Raw genomic sequence first — 23,779 nt, 5'->3', positions numbered from 1 at the left:
CTTATCTTTTCCCACCTATTCCTGCCATAATATTGAATGATGAAAAAGAAGTTCAAGTGAAGATGTATTCACAAATTAAACAACAGCGCAAAGTTTGCATTCATTTTATCAATGCATTTTGGATGGAAAACACCTGTGTATTTGGTTTGGTTGCTTTTGTTTTTTGCAAAATTTGCAAATTTCCCATGCAATGAAAGATGGGTAAGCCAGGGACATGCAGGAAGTTAATATGGCTGGGTAGCTGTTAAGAAGTAACGGATCCTCTCTTGGGTGTGGAAAACATCTGTGGTGGAGGCCACGGCTGCTCCTCACAGAACAGCTCAAAGACACTGGCAACTTTTGCATGGTCAATTTTGATGCTCGCTCAAAGCTCTTTTTTAAAATGCGACTTTAAAAATGCCTTTTCTTGGTCCCTACGCAAAAGGAGAAGTTCCACTCTCCCCCACTCACCTGCCTCTTTTGTTCCTGTTTGCATAGCCATTAGCATATGCATAGCTAACGCGCCTCTGCAGTTTTGCAGTGTTCTTTGAGGGAGATTCTTCGTGGGCAAACACCAAAGGTTGCGTTAAATGGGCTCTTTAGTAATGCAAAGCAGGTATGCACTGGCTTCACACTCACTTCTAGAATGACCATTCAGCGTGCAAAATGTTTTTAAAAAAAATGCGGGGCAATTCAGCCTGGAACGAGCTGCTAATTATCATGCAAAAATGGCCACTGAGATTTAAACTCCTTTGGAGGCTTTTAAAAACGCCCGTGAACATACTGGTTTCCTCTTGCCCCAGAAGTGTTTGTGGAAACAGAAGGAGAAATGGTAAAGCAGGCAGCAAGCTTACAGGTGTCCAGAGGCAGCACTGATGATTTTTTTCGGGAGGGGAGTTACACAGCCCCAAAAGCGATACAGCCAAAGGGAAGGACAGCAACATTCGAGCGTCCAGGCAGCGGAGTTCTGCACTGGAGGAGTTACAGGGCAGATGTGGCTAAAAGGAGAGATTGGAGGCCAGATCTAGAGCCAGGGGAGTTGGAAAGTGAAGCAAAGCCCACCCTCCTGGTGGGAGGAAGGACCCACCTTCAGGAGACCAGGCCCTACGAGGAAAGGTTGAGGGAGTTGGGAATGTTTAGTCTGGAGAAGAGTTGAGGGAGGGCACGATTGCTCTCTTGAAGTATTTGAAGGGCTGTCACTTGGAGGAGGGCAGGGAGCTGTTCCTGGTGGCAGCAGAAGATAGGACTTGCAACATAGGTATAAATTGCAGGCAGAGAGATACCGGCAGGATATTAGGAAATATTTTTTACAGTAAGAGTTGTTCAACAGTGGAATCAGCTTCCTAGGAAGCGGTGAGCCCCCCCTCACTGGCAGTGTTTAAGCAGCGGCTGGACAGACACTTGTCAGGGATGCTCTAGGTTGATCCTGCATTGAGCAGGGGATTGGACTAGATGGCCTCTATGGACCCCTTCCAGCTCCATGATTCTAGGATGCCCATGATGGGTGAGACAAAAGGGCCACAAGGAGGCCTTGGCCAACAAGCCTCCCATCAGGAAAGAGCCCATGCAGAAGTTACAAAAGATCCTCTGGAGAAAAAGAGGAGGAACTTGCCCAAAGAGGCCTTGGTCCTCTGTCTCCAGAGTAAAAGGCACAGAGGTCAGCCAAGGACCAGAGGAAGAGCAGCACAGTCTGCCCCTCCAGCTCTGAGTGACAGAAGGCAGCTGAGAATCGCATGTGGGAGAAGGCTGCCGGGGTCTGGGAGACATGCACAATAGGAGGCCGGCAGGACCGGCAGCTGAAGAGAGGGGGTGCGCTACGGACAAAACCCTCCGAGCCCAGACGCGACGGCCAAAGGTTATTCCAGTACAGCCAGGCCCAGGAAGTGGGTGCAGGAAAAGTAACCAAGTATTTCACAAGGACAAACAGCCGGAAAGGACACGGGAGGCAGCTGAACAGCGGGGGAAAGGGTAGGCGGCACCCTGCCGATTGCTTCCAATTGAGTCAAGGGTCGTTGTCTTGTTGGTTGGTCACCGTGGGCATGTTTGAGTTGGGGCTGGGGGTGGTACTAGTAGTACAGAACAATCTCTGCATGGCCCTGGACCAAATGCCTTCCTGGAGATTCAGGGTTCTGCAAGCGTATGGCGCATGCGGGCAGGAGCGACCCCAGCGCCCATCTTGCTTCTCCTCATCCCCCACTGCACAGCCAGAGCCGGTCAGAAAAACCTGTTGTCCCAGCAAACCCAAGGCACAGAGTGCGAGAGGAGGGGGAAGCCACCCTGCCCCAGGGTGTCCCTCCCCGCTTCAAGGCCCCCACCTTGTTTTTCCTGCTGAAGGGCCAACGCTTGACCTTGTTCTTGCCCAGCAGGCGGGGGTCCAGCCGGCCATCGAGGGTGCCGCGGGGGGTGCCCAGGCTGCTGTCTGATGAGGTGCGGTTCATGGGCTGGCTGAAGTCTTCGAACTCCATGTCTCCCGGCCTCTCGAAGCCAGATTTGTGAAGCTCCACCAACATTTGCGAGTCCTAGTGGGAGGAGAGAGTCCTGGTTAGTGGTGTCGGCAACCTGAAGTCATTATGAAGCAGCAAAACCCTCTATACAAGCAGCCTAGGATCTTTTAATGCAATGCGCTGTTTAATGCAGGGGTCACATGAACACATGAAGCTGCCTTATACTGAATCAGACCCTTGGTCCTTCAACGTCAGTATTGTCTACTCAGACCAGCAGCGGCTCTCCAGGGTCTCAGGCGGAGGTTTTTCACATCACCTACTTGCCTAGTCTCTTTAACTGGAGATGCCGGGGATTGAACCTGGGACCTTCTGCATGCCAAGCAGATGCTCTGCCACTGAGCCATGGCCCCTCCCCTTAGAATTGAACACATGAAGCTGCCTTATACTGAATCAGGCCCTCTTTGGTCCATCAAAGTCAGTCTTGTCTACTCAGACCGGCATCGGCTCTCCAGGGTCTCAGGCAGAGGTCTTTCACATCACCAACTCGCCTAATCTCTTTAACTGGAGATGCAGGGATTGAACTTGGGACCTTCTGCATGCCAAGCAGATGCTCTGCCACTGAGCCATGGCCCCTCCCCTAAAGGGGTCCCCAACCTTTCCAAGCAGGCGCTTTTGGGATTCTGAGAAAGGGTGGTGGGCGCAGCCACAAAATGGCTGTTGTGGGAGGCGGAACCAGCTATGAAATGTCACGGAGCAAGGTTATGTATAACAAATAGCAATTATTTAACATTTCAGGCAGACGTTCTTTACAACAAGATGCCTTTTAATCTGCATAACCCATCAGAAGGCCTGCGTACCAAGCTGTACTCACTTCCTAAAGGCATGTGGCGGGTTCCAGGAACATTGTGGACCCCTGCTTTAATGCAATAAAATGTTTAATCCTCATGAAATGAACACAGTTCTGTGCCAAGAATTTCAACTGCTTTGCAACACACCAGAATGTGGAAGCAGGCAGACTTCTGGATTGCTAATTGGGACAGGATCGTCACTCAGTGGCAGAGCACATCCTTTGCATGCGCGAGATCCACGCATTTCCCGGTCAAAGGATCTCCAAAGGCAGGGCTGGGAAAGACAAAGAAGCTGCTTCCCCGACAGAATCTACACAGAATGGAGCAGGGGAGATGCCCACTTACAGCTATGCAGGTCTATGACCGAAATAAACCATTCATTCATTCATTCATTCATTCATTCATAGAATCATAGAGTTGGAAGGGACCACCACGGTCATCTAGTCCAATCCCCTTCACAATGCAGGAAATTCACAACTACCTTCCCCCAGATCCCCAGTGACTCCTACTCCATGCCCAGAAGATGGCCAAGGTGCCCTCCCTCTCATGAACTGCCTAAGGTCATAGAATCAGCACTGAGGACAGATGGCCATCTAGCCTCTGCTTAAAAACCTCCAGGCAAGGAGAGCTCACCACCTCCCGAGGAAGCCTGTTCCACTGAGGAACCGCTCTCACTGTTAGAAAATTCTTCCTAATGTCTAGACGGAAACTCTTTTGATTTAATTTCAACCTGTTGGTTCTGGTCCGACCTTCTGGAGCAACAGAAAACAACTCGGCTCCATCCTCTATATGACACCCCTTCAAGTACTTGAAGATAGTTATCATATCCCCTCTCAGTCTTCTCCTCTTCAGGCTAAACATACCCAGCTACTTCAACCTTTCCTCATAGGACTTGGTCTCCAGACCCCTCACCATCTTTGTTGCCCTCCTCTGGACACATTCCAGCTTGTCTACATCCTTCTGAAATTGTGGTGCCCAAAACTCATCGCAATACCATAGGTGAGGTCTAACCAGAGAATTCATTCATTCATCCCCCCCAGTTCATTTTCACACTACTACGGGGCTTTCAGAGGGCAGAGGGCAATGCATCACACCCTGGGCATTCCCCGTTAGAAAGCACGCTACCCCTTTTTTCAGCCTCTAGAGCAGAGGGTGGATACTAGGACTGGTCTGGCGGGCACCCACATTCTTCTCATCCACCACGTCCGCGGCCGCCTTCATGCCCTCCAGGCACTTGCCGATGATGGGCATGACCTGCTGCTCGGTGTCCGAGAAGATGCTGTAGCCCTCCTTGAGCCGCTGGACTCGATGCTCGTCCATCTCCTGCAGCTTCTGAGGACGGGTGAAAGGAAAGGGAGAGGCACACACAGAGAAGAACACAGGGAGTCATTGGAGTGGAAGCGCAAAGGAAGAAGAAGAGTTGGTTTTTCTACTCCACTTTTCTCTACCACTTAAGGGAGACTCAAACCGGCTGAAAATCACCTTCCCTTCCCCACAACAGACACTCTGTGAGGTAGGTGGGGCTGAGAGAGCTCGAAGAGTGACTAGCCCAAGGTCACTCAGCAGGCTTCATGTGGAGGAGCGGGGAATCAAACCCGGTTCTCCAGATTAGAGTCCACCGCTCTTAACCACCACACCACGCTGGCTCTCTAGAATTAGATTCTAGTATGTTGCCACTGTTAATTTTTTTAGATGATTCATGTTTTTAAGAATATACTGTGTAGGGCAAATTCTGATATTTTATTTTATGATGGCTTTTACTGGTTTTTGTGAACACATTTGAGGGCCCTTCCTACAGCAGGAAAGTGGAACAAGGATTCCATCTAGACCAAACTGATCTGTATAGCTGCGCAAACTCACGTTGAAGATCTGCGGCATCTCCAGAAAGTAGAATTGGCTCTGGTTGTGATTGAACTTCTGCAAGCAGGACGCGTACTCGTTCTTACTCTCCTCGGCCATGTGGCTACGGAGGTTTGCTTGCAGCTTGGCCTGGAAGAAGTCAGAAAAGAGCTGCTGAGTCCATTTGTGGGGGAGAATGGCAGGGTATAAATGAATTAGTGGGAAGATCATGTTTTAGTACACGTTTTAGAGGAAGAGGACAGGCGCCTGTTTGGGTTCAGATTCAGCTTGTGGCAATTATTAAACATTTTGTTTGGATTCTTTAATATTGTTCTGAAGTGTTTGGGATTGTGGTTGTCCTCGAGTAACATTCCCATTGGTTTCAATGTGAAATATCTTTCTGCAAGAAACTGTTTTATGCATGGGAGGTTTTGCCTTGGATTTGCTGCTCTCTAGATGCACATTTTCCTCATCCGAATTCTCAAAACTCTGCATGGGGGCTTATTGTGTAGTTTTGAGAATTTGGATGGGGAAAATGTGCATCGAGAGAGCGAAAAATCCAAAGCAAAACCTCCTAGACATAAATGTCCTTTGCCTCCCACCAAGCGAGTTGAAATTCTCTGAGATTCTGCCAGGAAGGGGCACGTACAAATTAGTCTGCACGGCTTCCACATCTGGCTGGAGGCAGATTCCCCAGTTCATGGCTTGCCAAGCCAACAGGTAGGAAGTAACTCGCCCAGACGCACGAACACCAGGCAGAATGTATAACTTGGAAACAACCCGGAAAACAGAGGGGGGAAATGGGGTAAGATGGGCAATCAGGAACCTTGCTAAATCTGAATCAAAGGTTGCTCCTTTGAATTTTCCTTAGCCCCCAGGAGGGTGGGGAAGGAACGTGTCCAGAGGAGGGCAACAAAGATGGTGAGGACAATGCTGCTGCAGTCGTCTTGCTTGTGGGCTTCCTAGAGGCACCTGGTTTGCCCCGTAGTGAACAGACTGCTGAACATGATGGGCCTTGGTCTGATCCAGCAAGGGTCTTCTTATGTTAATGCCTATTCTCTCCAGTATCAGAGGAGCATGCCTATTATATTAGGTGCTGTGGAACGCAGGCAGGAGAATGCTGCTGCAGTCGTCTTGTTTGTTTGCAGTCGTCTTCCTGGAGGCACCTGGTTGGCCACTGTGTGAACGGACAGCTGGACTGGATGGGCCCGGGTCTCATCCAGCAGGGCTTTTCTTATGATCCTATGTTCATGCTTATTTTCTCCAGGATCAGAGGAGCAGGCCTATTATATGAGGTGCTTTGGAACCCAGGCAGGATGCTGCTGCTGCCGGCGTCTTGCTTGGGGGCTTCCTAGAGGCACATGGTTGGCCACTGTGTGAACAGACTGCTGGAACTGATGGGCCTTGGTCTGATCCAGCAGGGCTTTTCTTACGTTTCTTATGTCCCAAGAACCTTGTGGAATATGCGCAGAGACAAAAACCGACACTCCCTTGAGGAAACCTTTGGTGTTGCTATGAGGGGAGCGGCCTTCCACCAGGCTGAGGACAGGAGGAAGGGCAGCTAAGGGGCGTCTGAGAGTGTTGAGGCAGAGGCTTAGCTCCAGTTCATCCGGGGAGGAAGAGGCACTTCCTGAATCCCGATAGCTTCGGAAATGAAACCTTTTTTGCAACCGCATCACGAGAGCCAAAGCGCTGCGTAAGCTTGCTCGTGACAGGAGGACATCTGTATATCAGCTAATTAGGATTGCGAGCTGAGTTCAGAATTCTTCTTTTAATTCGCAGGTGGAGACAGCCCTGGTAGGACGAGACCAGAGCGCCTTGCAACAGGATGCCATGACTGTGATCCCAAGAGATTTCGGCTTCCTCGCCTACTAGGTCAAAGAATGCATGGGATACTTGGCCAGGAGGGAGTGATGAGGCTTATTTCGGCCCCCTCCCAGTTGATCTTGTTAAGGCCTGTGGCTCTAAGAAGAACTGGAGGAAGCTACAGAAAATCACCACATATATACATGAAATACCACTGATGCACTGAACATGATGGTTTATATAATTTCAAAAACGCGATTTCCAACACACAGTTCAAAACAATCTATACAAGTTGCAGCAAACAAGTCAAGATTTTCCTGTCCAGCAGCAACAGACCTCTGATGAAGCTAATGCAATTAGCGAAACAAGGATAAGATTAGAGAAACCTTGTAAAACTTGCGTAGATTGTTTTGTTGTAACTTGCATAGATTGTTTTGTTGCATAACTTGAACTATTTGTTGGAAATCATGTTTTTGCAATTATATAAACCATCATATTCAGTGCATCAGTGGTATTTTCATGTATATGTGTGTCCCAGGTACCATTCCCCTTCTGGTATTGTTTATACAGAAAATCACCAGGCAGCAAGAGTGAATTTCTTCTGACTGGATTTCTTGACAGGAAACTTGGAAACGTGTTTTTGGCGATTCCTAAAACTACTCTGCGCCACTTCACGGAAGTGTAGCCCTCCTCCAGTTCCCTCAATCCCCACTGGTTGCCAGGCACGGCCACCAGCAGGCAGGGCTCAGACTGGTGGGGGGGGGGGTTTGCCTGCCTTAGGATGGATGTCGAAGCCTTGCAAATTCATTTACGTATGTTCCCACCTTGTAGGGAAAACGAGATACATAAACCTTACAAGGATACCTCCTTCCACTGATGGAAACATCGTACCCCGTGTCCGTTCTCCAACGGTTATTCAAGATCCATTTCTAAAAGGTTAAAATTAAAGGTCATAAATTATACATCTGGGGAGAGGTGGTGGGTGTGAGGAACCCACAAAACTGCATTTCATAGAAGTTTCCTTTCACATTATTACTATCATGCCTTTCCCTAGATTTAACAGCCACTGGCTAGCCATCAACCACTTCACATTTTAAAAATGGGAAATGAAATTTAATTTTTCCTTGAAATGTAAAAGAAAAGTAGCCACATCTCTCACGCAACTGACCGGTCTATTTGACAGCGGATATCGCGGTATCCACTTCTCAGAAAGCGTCTTTAGCTGTTCTATCCAGGGAGTGTCACGTTATTACTGATCAAATGTTGAGGTGTATTCGGTCCAACCCAGGACTATTCTTTGAGGAGAATGGTCGCGCCAATACAAGTTTCCCATTTAAACCTATAATTTCAGTAAAAGGTGATGCACATTAAAGGTGTTAAACAGGAAATCTGCTAGTGAAGGTCTGATGTGAACACCACTCATTTGCAAATACTGTAAGTGCTTTGAATCCAAACGGAATGATGACATTTGGGAGTGGTCAGGAACCTTCCAAACTCAAAGGCAAGGGGAGGGGATGAGAGGAGCGTTCAGCTTCCCTCATTTGCAGATTCCTTTTAAATGAAGCAAACAGTCCAAATGACTCACTTTACACACGCGCTGGGGAGAGAAGGCTACCTTTTGATCGATTCACACATTGCTCTGGTTTGGAAAATTAACAGTAACGAAGATGAATTTTCTACCTAGGATATAATGAGAACATAGGAACGTAAGAAAAACCCTGCTGGATCAGGCCAAGGCCCATCAAGTCCAGTAGTCTCTTCACACAGTGGATAACCAGGTGGTTCTAGGAAGCCCACAAGCAAGACGACTGCAGCAGAATTGTCCTGACTGTGTTCCACAGCACCTAATATAATAGGCCTGCTCCTCTGAACCTGGAGATAATAGGGATGCATCATGACTAGTATCCATTTGGACTAGTAGCCATGAATAGCCCCATCCTCCAAAAGAACATAAGGAAAGCCTTGCTGGATCAGACCAAAGCCCGTCAAGTCCAGCAGTCTGTTCACACAGGGGCCAACCAGGTGCCTCTAGAAAGCCCACAAGCAAGACGACTGCAGCAACATTATCCTGCCTGTGTTCGACAGCATCTCATATGATAAGTGTGCTCCTCTGATCCTGGAGAGAATAGGTATGCATCATGACTAGTATCCATGAATGCAGTCTGTACTGTATTGTTATTAATTTTTATATGGTGTACTATCAAGCACAAATATTAAAGAGCCTTATGGATATTATTTCGAGCACTTGAAAGGGGTGTGGTGGGGGGTGGGAAGAGGGGGGGGTTTGCCCCTCCAAGCCAGTCTCTGACCTTTTCCACATCCGCTTTGGTGGCGTTGAGGTCCTGGTCCAGTTTTTCAGCGGTCAGCACGGCCTTCTCCGCCTCCCTGCAGTCACGTTCAAACTTGCGTTTGCTCTACGAGGAAGAGGCACATAAACAGTCACGTGGAGCGATGGATCGTGGCCCTCGCGGGCTTACCGACTCAAGGATCTTTGGGGAAAGCCTATCACCCAAAAGCCAGAGTTGTAATAGAGGATGCCCCCTCTCGCCGTACGTCTGCTTTCGGCTGTGATACCCTCTTTCACTAATTCCATACTTATTTTAACGAAGTGATGGTGGAAACATTCTCTGATTAAAAGGCCTCATTCAAGCTCTGCGAGACATTTCCGTCCACCAAGCGTCTGGAGACTTTCAAGGGTCATAATGCCCTCCACAGCTCCGTCCCATCAGCCTAATCAACAGAATTAGCTGTAGGCCTTCCATTCATATGGTCCTCACATGAGGCACAAGGCATGTAGTTATTACTCGTCGTCTTAAGAACAGACTCACATTTTCAAGTTGCTTGAAGGAATTCTCCAGCTGCTGCTGAGCCCTTCGGCCTTCTTGCAAGTGCTAAGAAGAGAAGGAAAGGCTAAGAGAAAGGAAGTCTTCCTTTAGAAGTGTCATAATTGCATCCGGAGGAAGCATCTGCACCACGCCAAACTGTATCTGTCCTGCTTCCATGTCCCTTTCTCCCTTCTTTGCTGAGATCTTTCCCAAATGTGATTTAGGCCATTTATGCTTGGTAATTAGCAGCGTGTTCCAGGCTGAATTGCCCCGCATATTTTTTTTTTAGTTTTTCACGCTGAGCCGTCATTCAGGAAGTGGCTGCGAAGCCGGCGGATACCTGCTTTGCATTTCTTAAGAGCCCCTTTAACGCCACCTTTTGTGTTTGCTCTGCCCCCGTCTCGAAGAATCCCATCAAGGAAGCATGCAAAATCACAGCCGCGCGTTAGCTACGCAAACGGCGGTTGGCTAATGGAAGGAACGAAGGAGCAGGTGAGTGGGGGGTGTGTGTGGAATTTCTCCTTTTGCGTAGGGACCGTGAATAGGCATTTTAAAGGTCGCATTTAAAAAAAGAGCTTTGAGCGAGCCTCAAAACGGACCCTGCATAAATGGCCTTAGTCAGATCTTTTTGGGAAGATCTCAGTCAAAGAACCTTTGGATGCCCGGTGGGGCGCAAGGTGTGCATTTTCCCCACGTACCACCCACATCAGTACTATCTTGCTTGCCTCACCCCCAACCACTTCCCCCTTCCAACAGAGGGTTTTTTAAAAAATCAGGAATTGCTAGAGCACGATAGCATTATAACGCTATATATAGCCAGCATGGTGTAGTGGTTAAAAGGGCCACTCGAGAGAGATATCTTGAAATCCAAGGACAGCAGGAGCAGAACCAGATTTTACCTCTGATTCACCAGATTGATAACCAGGTTTTGCCACCGCATACTGTTATTCGAGTACTTTAGGAGGGGATCCTTTACCGATTTTCTCTCCTGCTTGAGCTCCTGAGAGTACTTGGCGAGCTCCACGCATATCCGCGTCACGAGGGTCTCGGCGACCACCTCCCGCTGCCCTGCAAAGTCATTCAGTTCCCGCACCACCTGCAGGAAGGCCTGGTACTGGCAGAACCTGCAGAGAAGGAAACAGCCGCAGTCCATGGCTGGATCTCATCCTAAACTGGCCGGCCCCTCTACCAAGTTGGAAGACGTTTACCAAGTTGGAAGACGGCACCTACTCTGTGGACCCCTGGGCACCGAAGGTGTCACCGGAAGATATGTGTGTGGGGGGGGAGGTCAGCAAGAGAAGAATTGTTTTGCATACAGAGAGGGGCCACATTTGAGGTTAAAAAAACTACTTTGTGATGAGACGGCAGCCTTTCTAGGATGATAATCTAAGTGGTAAATAAATTATTCAATAAGGCTAAATGAAACTTAAAAGAGCATTTATAGAGGTATAGAAAGTACACATATGTTTAAGATGTTTAGTTGATAACAGAAGATATTTTTAAGACATTTAGATGTTGGGGAGGCTCAGCGGTTGAAACATAATTTGGTTTATTTTAGAGCATCTTGAGATGGAGGGATATTTAGAATGGTACAATATTTGGTAATCTATGCAAGTTTTACAAGGTTTCGCTAATCTTATCCTTGTTTCGCTAATTGCATTAGCTTCATCAGAGGTCTGTTGCTGCTGGACAGGAAAATCTTGACTTGTTTGCTGTAACTTGTATAGATTGTTTTGAACTGTGTGTTGGAAATCGCGTTTTTGAAATTATCACGGCACTTCACACACACACATGTGGAAGCTTGGAGGATGGCGTATCTTTCTTCCCCCCACCCTCTCTTTTTTCCTTTCTGTACCCTTCTTATATAAAATATTTTTTTAAAAAAAACTACTTACCCAGCACACAAGGAGACTGCTTTGGAAATCAGGGAACTGGCAAGAGGGCAAGAGGGGTGTTTGACTCTTTCATCCCATTCTGGGCCCCTATCTAAATTGCCTCCTGAAGCCGCTAACAGCTTTGCAGCTTTGCAGGGGGAAGAGAGCATTACAAATCCTTTCTAGCAACTAGGGTGGGGGGGAAGGGTGAGCCCCTGTCTTTCCTCTCCCCTCCCCAAAGCTCAACTGTAGCTTTAGGAAAGGGCGATTTAGATCAGGGAAACAACACAAGAGGAGTAAATTAAACACATCCTGGCGTTTCCCACTTGAGGACAGGTTTGTGCCGTTTCCCTGTTGCTGCTGTGGTTGCTAATACAGCGCAGCGGCAACAGGCTAACGCATCGCAGGTTTCCCTGGTAGTTTTTTTTTTTTTTAAGATAGCGATTTAATAGTGTTGTTATCAATATCTCTTTTTACTAAAATATGCACCGGGTTCTCTGAATTCCCAGCTTTCATTTTTAAAAAAGGTCTCTAGTCCTTTTCCTTGTGGAGTTATATGGGAAAATGTATATCTCTGCACCAAAATGAAAGCTGGGAATTCAGAGACTGTGATGCCTATTTTGGTATAATGGTATATTGATATAATGCAATTAAGTTGTCGAGTAAAAAAAGAAAAGAAAGACCCTCTGCAGTAGGGAGAAGAAATGGCTACTGTGGGGAAAATGGCTGGGCAGGACCAGGGAAATCCAAACTTTGCCACCCAAGCTTTGCTGCAACGTTTACAAAAAACTGGGGCCGAGTCAGGTTTCAAAAAGATCAGAGAAAAGCTGGGGAAACCCCAGGAGGTGCACAAATACACCACACAGTGTGTGTGTGTGGGGGAAACAACACTTAATCTAGACAAAACAGTAGCTCTGCCACCCCAACACTGTAATTAAACCTCAAAATACTAAAGTATGAGACTGAGGGACATATACTCATAAATATAATTTATCATGTACAAACATTATGACTACCTATACATACAGACTAAAATACATCCTAGGTTACAATCCACAATTATTCTACCGGCTCCTAATCCCGTTTCGTAAAGATCTTCATCAGAACTTCACATTTGTCTATAATCAAATATGAAACCTCATACAACAATGCATCTAATTACCATAAAGGTTAACATACAATAGCAAACTTCATATTGACTTTCTTTGTCCAGAATAATATATGATCTGACAAACTCCTCATTCCATTTACACAGTTACCCACCCTCAAGGTCATTATATAATTACAAATTCTATCAGTTGCACACCTTTAACCACTTGAGATCTACTGATCTACTGGTGTTGCATCGTTGAAGAAATATCCACGACATATGGAAGAACAAACTTAAAGGACTGGAACGGGGCTCTTGATTCTATGCCAGTAGAATTATTGTGGATAGTAACCTTGGATGTGTTTTAGTCCATATGTATAGGTAGTCATAAATATAATTTATCATGTACAACCATTATGAGTATATGTCCTCAGCCACATACTTTTGTGAAGTAAAACACTTCCCAACAGCACCGGACACAAGGCAAATAACCTGCACCAAAGCATCCCGTCTCCCAAAGCGAATGATTGAGTTACAAACTATGCTAAGGCACAGTTCCATGTTTAGATCTCGCCAAGAAATGTGAAAAATGTTTCATCGAGGTTATCAGCCCAGATTCTTCTGTTTAAAGAATGCACAGGATTGAGTGGGAACAAGTCAGGCCTCCTTGAAGAAAAGCGTGACCAGAACCATCCTTACTTTGACTCCGGGTCTTCCCGCGCCGTCCTCTTGGGAAGATGCTTTTTTACAAGATTCCTGTCCAAAAAGAGAGAAGAATAAACATGTGGGAGGCAGGCCAAAACATTGGTCTCTTCTTTATTGAGCAATTGATTTCTGTAGACAAATTGTTTAGGAAGAATTTTCTAACAGAGCGGCTTCCTCGGGAGGTGGCGGGCTCTCCTTCCCTGGAGGTTTTTAACCACAAGCTAGATGGCCATCTGTCAGCAATGCTGATTCTGTGACCTTAAGCAGATGATGAGAGGGAGGGCATCTTAGTCATTTTCTGGGCATGGAGTGGGGGTCACTGGGGGTGGGGTGGGGAGGTAGTTGTGGATTTCCTGCATTATGCAGAGGGGTAGACTAGATGACCTTGGTGGTCCCTTCCAACTTTATGATTCTATGAAACCAAAGGTCTGATTAATTTTGTGTGACTATTTCCTTTGGCTACATATCCCTAGAAGGTTATCTCTGGGGTCCCTTAGGCATGACTGATTTCCCCTCCCTTTTCATGTGTATTTTAAAAAATGTATCTATCTTTCATTTCTAGTCCACCTTTCTCACTGGGACTGAAGATGGATTAAAGTACAATAGAACTATCTAGTCAATCAGCAAGCTGATTACATTCGAATTTAATGTATGTGCATGCTTACATGCCCAATGTCTGGGTTAGCCTGAACACAAATATTTTCCTTTGAATATTAATTGTTTTGTGTGACACACCCTGAGAAATCACATTGTATGTTTCAAAATTTCCAGCTTAAAATGGAACACCTTGCAGAATCTGGGAGGAGGAAAACCATACCAGGAACACGGAGGGGAGGAGAATCAAATCTGGCACATTTTAAAATAAGGATGCAATCGTAGCTGAGTTGCCTCTTGTAGAACAGAATATTCTGGCACAGAAAGGAAGAGAAGACAGACGGCAGCCTGGGAAGGAAAACATTTGTCCACCACCTCCTTTCTTACAGGATGAGGGGGAAAAAACCTCTCTGGATCTCCCGGGAGTGGAGATGGGGAGGGAGGTACAGAGACATGAGGCACACTCCACCGGGAATTCTCCATTCATGTCAATAAGGCTTACCCAGGGAGCATTTTCTGAGGAGCCCTGCTGATATATTGCGTTAGGAGTGTAAACCACACACTGACGGGTAAGTTGCCAGCCGCCTCAACAAGCACGGCTTGATTTCAAAACGTTATTAACATTCACGCCTTCTGTCAATTTGAAATGATCGAGGGTTAAATGAAATATGACTCAATTAGAATCTTCTTTTGAAAAACAGGCTAACCAAGCAGCCACAGCGGTGATGGGTTCAGATGGGGCTTTGGTGCTGGGACAGGGTTGCTTTTTTTTAGAATCAGAGTTGGAAGGGACCACCAGGGTCATCTAGTCCAACCCCCTGCACAATGCAGGAAATTCACAACTACCTCCCCCCCCACACACACACCCAGTGACCCCTACTCCATGCCCAGAAGATGGCCAAGATGCCCTCCCTCTCATCATCTACCTAAGGTCACAGAATCAGCATTGCTGATGGTTGGCCGTCTAACCTCTTCTTAAAAACCTCCAGGGAAGGAGAGCTCACCACCTCCCGAGGAAGCCTCGTTCCACTGAGGAACTGCTTTCCCCCTTTCTCTCCACATCTTTTCCCAAATGTAGATTGTCGCTTCCCCACGGCCCACTTTTTGCCCTCCAAATGCCATCACTAGGACCCCAGCCAGCTTCACCTTCATGTAAATTCTGACAGCTCAGCTGTGAACTAAAAAGAGAAGAGTTGGTTTTTTATACGCAGACTTTCTCTATCAAAAGGCTGAATCAAACTGGCTTACAATCGCCTTCCCTTCCCTTCCCCACAACAGACACCCTGAGAGGTAGGTGGGGCTGAGAGAGCTGTGACTAGCCCAAGGTCACCCAGCAGGCTTCATGTGTAGGACTGGGGAAACCAACCAGGTTCACCAGATTAGCCTCCACCGCTCATGTGGAGGAGTGGTGGATCAAACCTGGTTCTCTCGATCAGAGTCCACCGCTCCAAACCACCGCTCTTAACCACAACACCACGCTGGCTCTCGTAAAAGGGCTGTTAACAGGGGAGAAAAGCAGAGCTTAGCTCTGCCATTTTAAAGCCATTACTTAGCTCTTCTCCCTCCTTGGATTGGCTTCCAGACAGACACTCTGCATCTCATCCTGGACTAGGTTTCGCATTTTGCCTCCGTAACAGCAGCTGGCCGCTCTGAGTGGGTGGATTAGTCTTTGGACTGCATTTTCTTTCACACTGGCCCCTCTCTTTAACACTTCTGTTCCCTCCTCCCTTTCAGCTGCCAACACAACTGCTTCAGCCTAATGGATGAACACTCCTATGCATCTGATGAAGCGAGCTCAGACTCATAAAAGATTTCATGCAGGAATACAGTTTTTGTCAAATCTTTATGGTACCACTGGTCTCCTCTTTTGTGTGTATATAAAGTGCAGTCAAGTGGCAGCCGGCTTATGGGGACTCCATAGGGTTTTCAAGGGAAAGGACATTCAGAGGTGGTTTGCCATTGCCTGCCTCTGCGTAGCAACCCTGGACTTCCTTGGTGGTCTCCCATCCAAGTCCTAGCTGGGACTGACCCTGCTGAGCTTCTGAGATCTGACAAGATGGGGCTAGCCTGGGATATCTAGGTCATGAAAGAGACCAACAGAGGAGGTTTGCCATTGCCTGCCTCTGCGTAGCAACCCTAGACTTCCTTAGTGGTCTCCCATCCAAGTACTAACCTGGACCGGCCCTGCTTAGCTTCTGAGATGTGACAAGATTTGGCTAGCCTGGGGCACCCAGATGAAGGCAAGAGACCGACAGAGGTGGTTTTGCCATCGCCTGCCTCTGCGTAGCAACCCCGGACTACTTTGCTGGTCTCCCAACCAAGTACTAACCAGGGCTGACCCTGCTTAGCTTCTGAGATCTGACGAGATGGGCCTAGGGTTAGGGTCAGGGTGTTTTATTTAGGTACAATATGGGTAACCAAATTCCCCCATGGAGTAAAGAGCAGCATGGAAGGGTGACATGCACCTGAAAACAATGTCTGTATGAGGGGTTAACTCCCCTATAACACATCCCCAAACCAAGCTGGCGTGGGGCTGCAGCTGTTTTCAGCCTTTATTTTTTTTTAAGAAAAAGTAATCCCAATCATCAAGAGCCCCGTGGCACAGAGTGGTCAGCTGCAGTACCGCAGTCCAAGCTCTGCTCACGACCTGAGTTCGATCCCAACGGAAGTCGGTTTCAGGTAGCCGGCTCAAGGTTGACTCAGCCGTCCATCCTTCCGAGGTTGGTAAAATGAGTTCCCAGCTTGCTGGGGGTAAAGGGAAGATGACTGGGGAAGGCAGTGGCAAACGACCCCACAAACAAAGTCTGCCTAGGAAACGTCGGGATGTGACGTCACCCCATGGGTCAGGAATGATCCGGTGCTTGACAGGGGACCTTTACTTACTTACTTAATCCCAATCATGTGTCTTCTTTAGTTTGAGCTGCTTAATGTTTCTGTTTGTGTGTGTATAAAAAGCTTAGACATTTCTAGAACCGTTTTTACGCTGAACTGCTAAAAAGCCAAAAATATCTATCCTGTTTTTCAAGTTGCCCTGCAGGATCTTGCTCCATTCCGAATTTAAATAGCAGAAAGAAGGCAGCCAAGCTGCCAAACAAAATAACAGAGCAAGATGCTTTCAGGTGAGGGGCCGTGCGTGGTGTAGTGGTTAGGAGCGGTGGACTCTAATCTGGAGAACTGGGTTTGATTCCCCACTCCTCCTCACGAAGCCAGCTGGGTGACCTTGGGCTAGTCACAGTTCTCTTAGAGCTTAGAGCTCTCTCAGCCCCACCTACCTCCCAAGGTGTCTGTTGTGGGGAGAGGCAGGGAAGGAGATTGTAAACCGGTTTGATTCTCCTTAAAAGGTAGAGAAAATCAGAGTATAAAAACCAACTCTTCTTTTTCTTCCCTCAGGAGGTGGTGGGATTCTCACTCGCCTCAGGTCACATAGTATTTAGGACTGCATTTAATGAAGTTAATAGCAGCCTTAAATTGTGATTTTAATTTTTTAAAATTCAATTGTATGCACTTTGTTTCATCTTGAGCTCCATAAGGAAGAAAGGCGGCTAATAAATGTTTTAGGTCAATAAATAAAACATGAGGCAGGGAGAAGTATCTCAGGAGGGGCTCCCAGCTCTTACCCTCCGGCACTCTTTCCCCAAACGAGGCATAAACCAAAGCACTGCCCAATCTTGCCTTTCAATCCCTTAAATCTCCTCTCCAAGTGGTGTCATCACCTGCTCAGGTGCCACCACCCTCGGAGTCCCTGCAGGCCTACCTCAGCTGCTTGGCGTACGCCTGCTCGATCTCCGTCCGCTCCTTCACAAACTTGACATATTTCTCCACCAGGTCCAGGCCCCACTGCGTGTGGCGCTCGATGGTGTCAAACTGATCCTAAAGGGGGAAGAAGAGGGAAGTGTTATCAAACCACAGCAGAAAGTAAAGGAAGCAGTTTGGGTTGCCAGCCTCCAGGTAGTGGCTGGGGATCTCCTGGGATTGCAACTAATCTCCAGGTGACAGAGATCAGTTTCTCTGGACAAAACAGCTGCTCTGGAAGGTGGACTCCATGGCATATACCCTGCTAAAGTTCCTCCTCAAGCTCCACCGCCCCCCCCCCCAAATCTCCAGGTATTTCCCAACCCAGAGCTGGCAACCCTAGAAGAGGCCAGAATGGACCAAGTCACAAGAGCTTTGTTCTTGTGGTGATTTTGAGCTGTACCAGTCCTGACCGGAGAGGGGAATCGAGTGACAAACTTCTCCTCCACATACACACACGTCTGAACACACCCTGCACCTAGAAAGCTAGCATGTTGCCCTGACCACCTATAACGTGCAGGAACTCTGGTCCAGAAGAGAAATCCGTCACGGAAGCCCTACCAGCAGGCTGAAGCGGTACTGCCCAGAGACATGTCTACCATCTCAGGGAGAAGCCGGCTAACATCTGATGCTCAAGATCTTTCCTTAATTGAAGGAAAGGATAGGCCAACATCAGAAGCCCTCAAGAGGACACAGGAAGAGCCAGAGGAACAAGCGTACGCACACGTCCGTTACATGGCACTTGAGGATGGAGAATGACTTATTCAGCTATCTTGACCTGTTCTATCTGGCCCAATGCCCAAGTTCTATCAGGCAGGCTTAGCGGCAGATATGCTCACCACTCTCCCGTTGCCGATTGCTACTCCTCTGCCCACAAGCCGCATCGGTCCCTTATCTCCCTAAGCTGGACAGAATTCTTTTTATAGCGCCGGCCGAAAACATCTTGATGCCTTGAGATGGAAAATCCACAGGGCACCCCTCCAAGTAGACCAAGACAGGGAGCAATTCTCCAGCAGGGAAATGGAATGGTGCCGTGGCCCAGCACCCTGTGTTTTGGACGGCACAGCCAGGTGAGGGCGTCTGCTCTTCCCTTTCCTGGTGCATCATCACAATGCATGCCAGATACCTTGGAGATGCAAGGCCTCCCTCTGAGCCTAACCAAGATGCCACCCTCTACATTGGGCAAACAGGCCCAGACCCTGCGACAAAGACTGAATGGAGATAAGTCTGACATCAGAAACCACAACATTCAGAAACCAGTGGGGGGAACATTTTAACCTTCCAGGACATTCAGTTGCTGATTTAAGAGGTGCAGTTCTCTTACAAAGGAATTTCAAGGGGAGATTAGAAGAAGAGTTGGTTTTTATATGCTGACTTTCTCTACCACTTAAGGGAGACTCAAACCGGCTTGCAATCACCTTCCCTTCCCCTCCCCACAACAGACACCCTGTGAGGTGGGTGGGGCTGAGAGTGTGTGACTAGCCCAAGGTCACCCAGCTGGCTTCAGGTGTAGGAGTGGGGAAACAAATCCAGTTCACCAGATTAGTCTCCGTCGCTCATGTGGAAGAGTGGAGAATCAAACCCGGTTCTCCAGATCAAACTCCACCGCTCCAAACCGCCACTCTTAACCACTATACCACACTGGTGTAGAAAGAGAGACTGCTGAATCACAACTAATAATGAAACTCAAGCCTATGTATTCTCCGGGACTGAATAGAGATCTGGGATTCGTGTCTCATTACCAATGCTGATTTCTCCACGCCCAACTATCCCTCTGCATATCACACCTAATCCAGTCATGCCTGCTAATGTCATTTACTTGCTTTTGGCATTTACATTGCCATTGTGGGTCTAATTCACTCATCTCTACTTAAGGATAGATGGACTCCCATTCTAGCTGTATCTGATGAAGTGAGCTGTGGCTCACGGAAGCTCACACCCTGCCAGAAATTTTGTTCGTCTTTAAGATGCTACGGGACTCCTACTCTTTGCTACTGCTAGTGACAGACTAACACGGCTACCCAACAAGATTGATTGGTAGTGATCTGCACATCTGGGATGCAGAAGGGGAAATAAGCAGCCTATAACATCCCTCATATCGTTCGGTTTTTAAAACATGCTCCGAGTCCTGGCAGCATAGCTTGTACCAGAAAGTCACAAGACTTGGCCTCGACTGTGACCTTAAAAGACAGAAGAACGCTGCAGAAAGTTTTATGACTTGCGTACTCTTCTTAATGGAAGAAGACTAGGTGTCGGAATGAATCATAGAGTTGGAAGGGACCACCAGGGTCATCTAGTCCAACCCCCTGCACAGTGCAGGAAATTCACAACTACATCCCCTCTCCCTGTGACCCCTTACTCCATGCCCAGAAGATGGCCAAGGGTTCCCTCCCTCTCATGATATACCTACGGTAAGTTCATAGAATCAGCATTGCTGACAGATGGCCATCTAGCCTCTGCTTAAAAACCTCCAGGGGAGGAGAGCTCACCACCTCCTGAGGAAGCCTGTTCCACTGAGGAATCGCTCTAACTGTGAGAAAGTTCTTTCTAATGTTTAAACGGAAACTCTTTTGATTTGATTTCAACACATGAAGAGTGCGCGTTAACCTCTACCACATCGATTCCAAACTCTATTAGCAGCCTTCTGTCATCCTTCATCTTACCACTTTTCGGGTCTGCTAAATGCCTCTTCTTTTACCAACTAAACATAACGGAGGGTGAAAACGCAAGGGAGGGTTTTCCCAATGACGGCATCATCACAAGCGCAAACCGTAGTACACTATAAATTTCTTATTTAGAGCAAGATTGCAAAGTTACACTTTTCCAACCCTGCATCCATCAGCTATTGCTGATGAGAAAACCCGCAAGACGATATCATCTCAACACAAGACGACCGCCCAGCACATTACGGATGAGAACATGACCCCGGGGGTCCTCTTTCCTGCAGGAGTCCCATGTCCTACTTTCCGTCAGCACCAACACATTTTCTACAAACCGCTGCCTGTTATGTAAGGACATCTTCGAGTCCAAGAGGGGAGGCAGGATTTTGGCCGGCACGAAGGAAGAAGCGATCCCCGCCAGAGTGAATCATTCTCATGCCATTTCCCTGAGTAATTTCGGCACATCCACTCAAACCTTGGCTCTGCCGACAGGACAAAACTAAAATCCCAGGCAACAGACAGACTCGGGGCGACGCTAGACGTGACGGGGGCAGCCGGGTGTGTTTCTGGGGAGGTGTGCTGGGTATGCTCAGGGAAGGCCAGCTTTTTTTACATGCAGCCTGAAGCAGTGAAATCCTCCCCAAACCATCCCTCGCTGTCCTCCGCTCTATTAAACACACTTCCCTTCCTGGGCCCAATTCATTAGCAAAGCAAGGAAATTTCCGGGGAAAGAAACAGCTGGGATTTTGAGACTTCATTTCCACAGTTCATCAACTTCATCTCCACAGGTCACTAGAATCATAGAGTTGGAAGGGACCACCAGAGTCATCCGTCCAACCCCCTGAACAATGCAGGAAATTCACAACTACCTCCCCCCACAACACCCCTAGTGACCCCTACTCCACGCCCAGAAGATGGCCAAGATGCCCTCCCTCTCATCATCTGCCTAAGGTCACAGAATCAGCACTGCTGACAGATGGCCATCTAACCCTTTCTTAAAAACCTCCAGGGAAGGAGAGCTCACCACCTCCCGAGGAAGCCGGTTCCACTGAGGAACCGCTCTAACTATTAGAAAGTTCTTCCTAATGTCTAGATAGAAGGAAACTCTTCTGATTTAATGTAAACCCGTTGGTTCTGGTCCGATTCTTCTGGGGCAACAGAAAACAACTCGGCACCCTCCTCTATATGACAGCCCTTCAAGTACTTGAAGATGGTTATCAGATCCCCTCTCAGTCTCCTCCTCTCCAGGCTAAACATACCCAGCTCCTTCAACCTTTCCTCCTAGGACTTGGTCTCCAGACCCCTCACCATCTTTGCCCTCCTCTGGACACGTTCCAGCTTGTCTACATCCTTCTTACATTACAGTGCCCAAAACTGAACACAGTACTCAAGGTGAGGTCTAACCAGATGGCTGTCTGATGGCTGCAGTTGGTGCACTGGGACATATGGGAGACAGTTCTACTGAGACGATCCTATGGAGATGTACCCTACTGAGTAAAACAGAAAAGGGAGGGCAGGTGACATCTTTTAAAGCATCCACCTCCCATACTAGCGTTTGAGGATTCCCAGGCTAAGGGTAAGTATCCCAGTGAAAGCCGTCCCCGTTCACTTAAAATGAGATGAAGACAGGCAGGATAAATGCTGCTGCCGCCGTCTTGTTTGGGGGCTTCCTAGAGGCACCCGGTTGGCCATTGTGTGAACAGACCGCTGGACTTGATGGGCCCTGGGTCTGATCCAGCAGGGCCTTTCTTATGTTCTTATGACATGAAGGCTGGAGGAAAGAAAATAGCTATCCCCACTCCCCCTTGGAATCTGTAGTCCCAAAAAGGGAGACGTAATTTTCAACTTCCATTTACTAAATGTAAAGGGAACAGTTCCAGAGATGTCTCCAGGAAATGAGAACAACCCAAGACACCGATTACCACTCGGTAGTTTCCTGCCTGTCAAAAGGAAATACTTTCCTTCCTTTTCCAACCTTTTCATTGCTGGGGTCATTCACGACCACCCTGCAATGGGGAACAGAACCTGGACTGGCTTGCTGAACACTCCTCAATGCAGACAGTGGGGAAAAGTCAGCAAAAATATATGTTTCAAGTAAAACAGATGACACAGCGAGTCCTTCCAGAAACACAGACAAAACTGCCTTCTTTGGTTCTTTGCAGACAACCAGATCAAAGTGTGAGGGTATTGAGAACTCACCCCTACTTTGCTTGCAAACCCACATCCCTAGCTTAACGGCCGATGGAATAAGGCCACCCGTAAACCGAGGCAGCAAGTCAACCCTTGGTTCTCGAGAATTTTCCTCCCTGAGGCATTCAAAGGGCTTTGTGAGTTTTTCTGCACATGCCGTCTCTGGGAAAGTTTGTGTTTTAAAGCAGGAAGGATGCTGACAAACCCCAAGAGCGGGGGATGTGGTCTTCCCAGTGGGAAAGCCAAAGTATGGACCCTCAAAGCCTTACCAGACAACTAACTTGCAAAGCATTCCCACCAAGTTCCAGCAACCCCCAAAGTGGCAGGCCTATGAAACAAGATCCTGAGGGATATGCATGGTTGGTTTGCTCCAGGGAATTCTGGGGTGCCGCGTGCTTTCCTTGTCCCTCTGCCCTGCAAAGCAGTTCAGAAAGTTTAACGCTCAACTTTTTCTCCCAACAGCTTAAGAGTTTTGATACCGTGACAGCAGCTCTGCTTCTTCCGCCGTTTGCAGATGAGAAGCAGATGGAAGCCTGTCTTACGGGAGGGGAGGTCTCCAGGGACATCCTGCTGGCTTCTGCCATCGCTTTTGCACAACTGAGGATGCTGCTTAGTTCTCTCTCACTTGGTTCCCCCCTCCCCAGGCCACCACCAAGAGAGCTGCTGGGGAAACAGAGCTTTGGAACTAGAAATCACATCTTGCTCTGTCCAGTCTCTCTTGGGCAGGATATGTGCAGGGGGGGTCCCACACACTGGCCAAGTCACCAGAGCTGTTGAGGCCCATCATGTAGGGTTGACAACTCCGGGGCCATTGATGCTTGGTAATTAGCAGCGCACTCCAGGCTGAACTGCCCCGCATATTTTTTTGAGTTTTTCATGGTGAACCATGTGACTGCGAAGCCGGCGCATACCTGCTTCGCATTTCTTAAGAGCCCCTTTAACGCGACCTTCTGTGTTTGCTCCGATGCCACACCGAAGAATCCCCTGAAGGAACCATGCAAAACGACAGCCGCGCATTTGCTATGCAAAAGGGCGATTGGCTAATGGAAGGAACAAAGGAGCACGCGAGTGGGGGGACCATGAACAGTCATTATAAAGGTCGCATTTTAAAAAAGAGCTTTGAGGGAGCTTGA

General features: G+C 47.9%; 1 protein-coding gene across 2 annotated transcripts in view; it reads right to left on the bottom strand.

The window, feature by feature from the left end:
* Positions 1-23,779, bottom strand: part of TRIP10 (thyroid hormone receptor interactor 10) — a 69,289-nt gene that overhangs the window by 11,968 nt on the left and 33,542 nt on the right. For both annotated transcript variants that reach the window (XM_056852364.1, XM_056852372.1), the window contains exons 2-9: positions 17,759-17,874; positions 13,405-13,461; positions 10,718-10,865; positions 9,745-9,807; positions 9,226-9,330; positions 5,132-5,260; positions 4,457-4,603; positions 2,295-2,498 (exon numbers count right to left, since the gene is read on the bottom strand). In XM_056852364.1, the coding sequence (XP_056708342.1) occupies positions 2,295-2,498; positions 4,457-4,603; positions 5,132-5,260; positions 9,226-9,330; positions 9,745-9,807; positions 10,718-10,865; positions 13,405-13,461; positions 17,759-17,874 (969 nt within the window). The remainder of the gene's footprint in view (positions 1-2,294; positions 2,499-4,456; positions 4,604-5,131; positions 5,261-9,225; positions 9,331-9,744; positions 9,808-10,717; positions 10,866-13,404; positions 13,462-17,758; positions 17,875-23,779) is intronic.

The sequence above is a fragment of the Euleptes europaea genome, chromosome 1 (assembly GCF_029931775.1).
Source record: "Euleptes europaea isolate rEulEur1 chromosome 1, rEulEur1.hap1, whole genome shotgun sequence".
NCBI classification, from domain to species: Eukaryota; Metazoa; Chordata; class Lepidosauria; order Squamata; family Sphaerodactylidae; genus Euleptes; species Euleptes europaea.
Note: the sequence above shows the minus strand (reverse complement) of the source record. Positions and strands in the feature narration are given on the sequence as shown.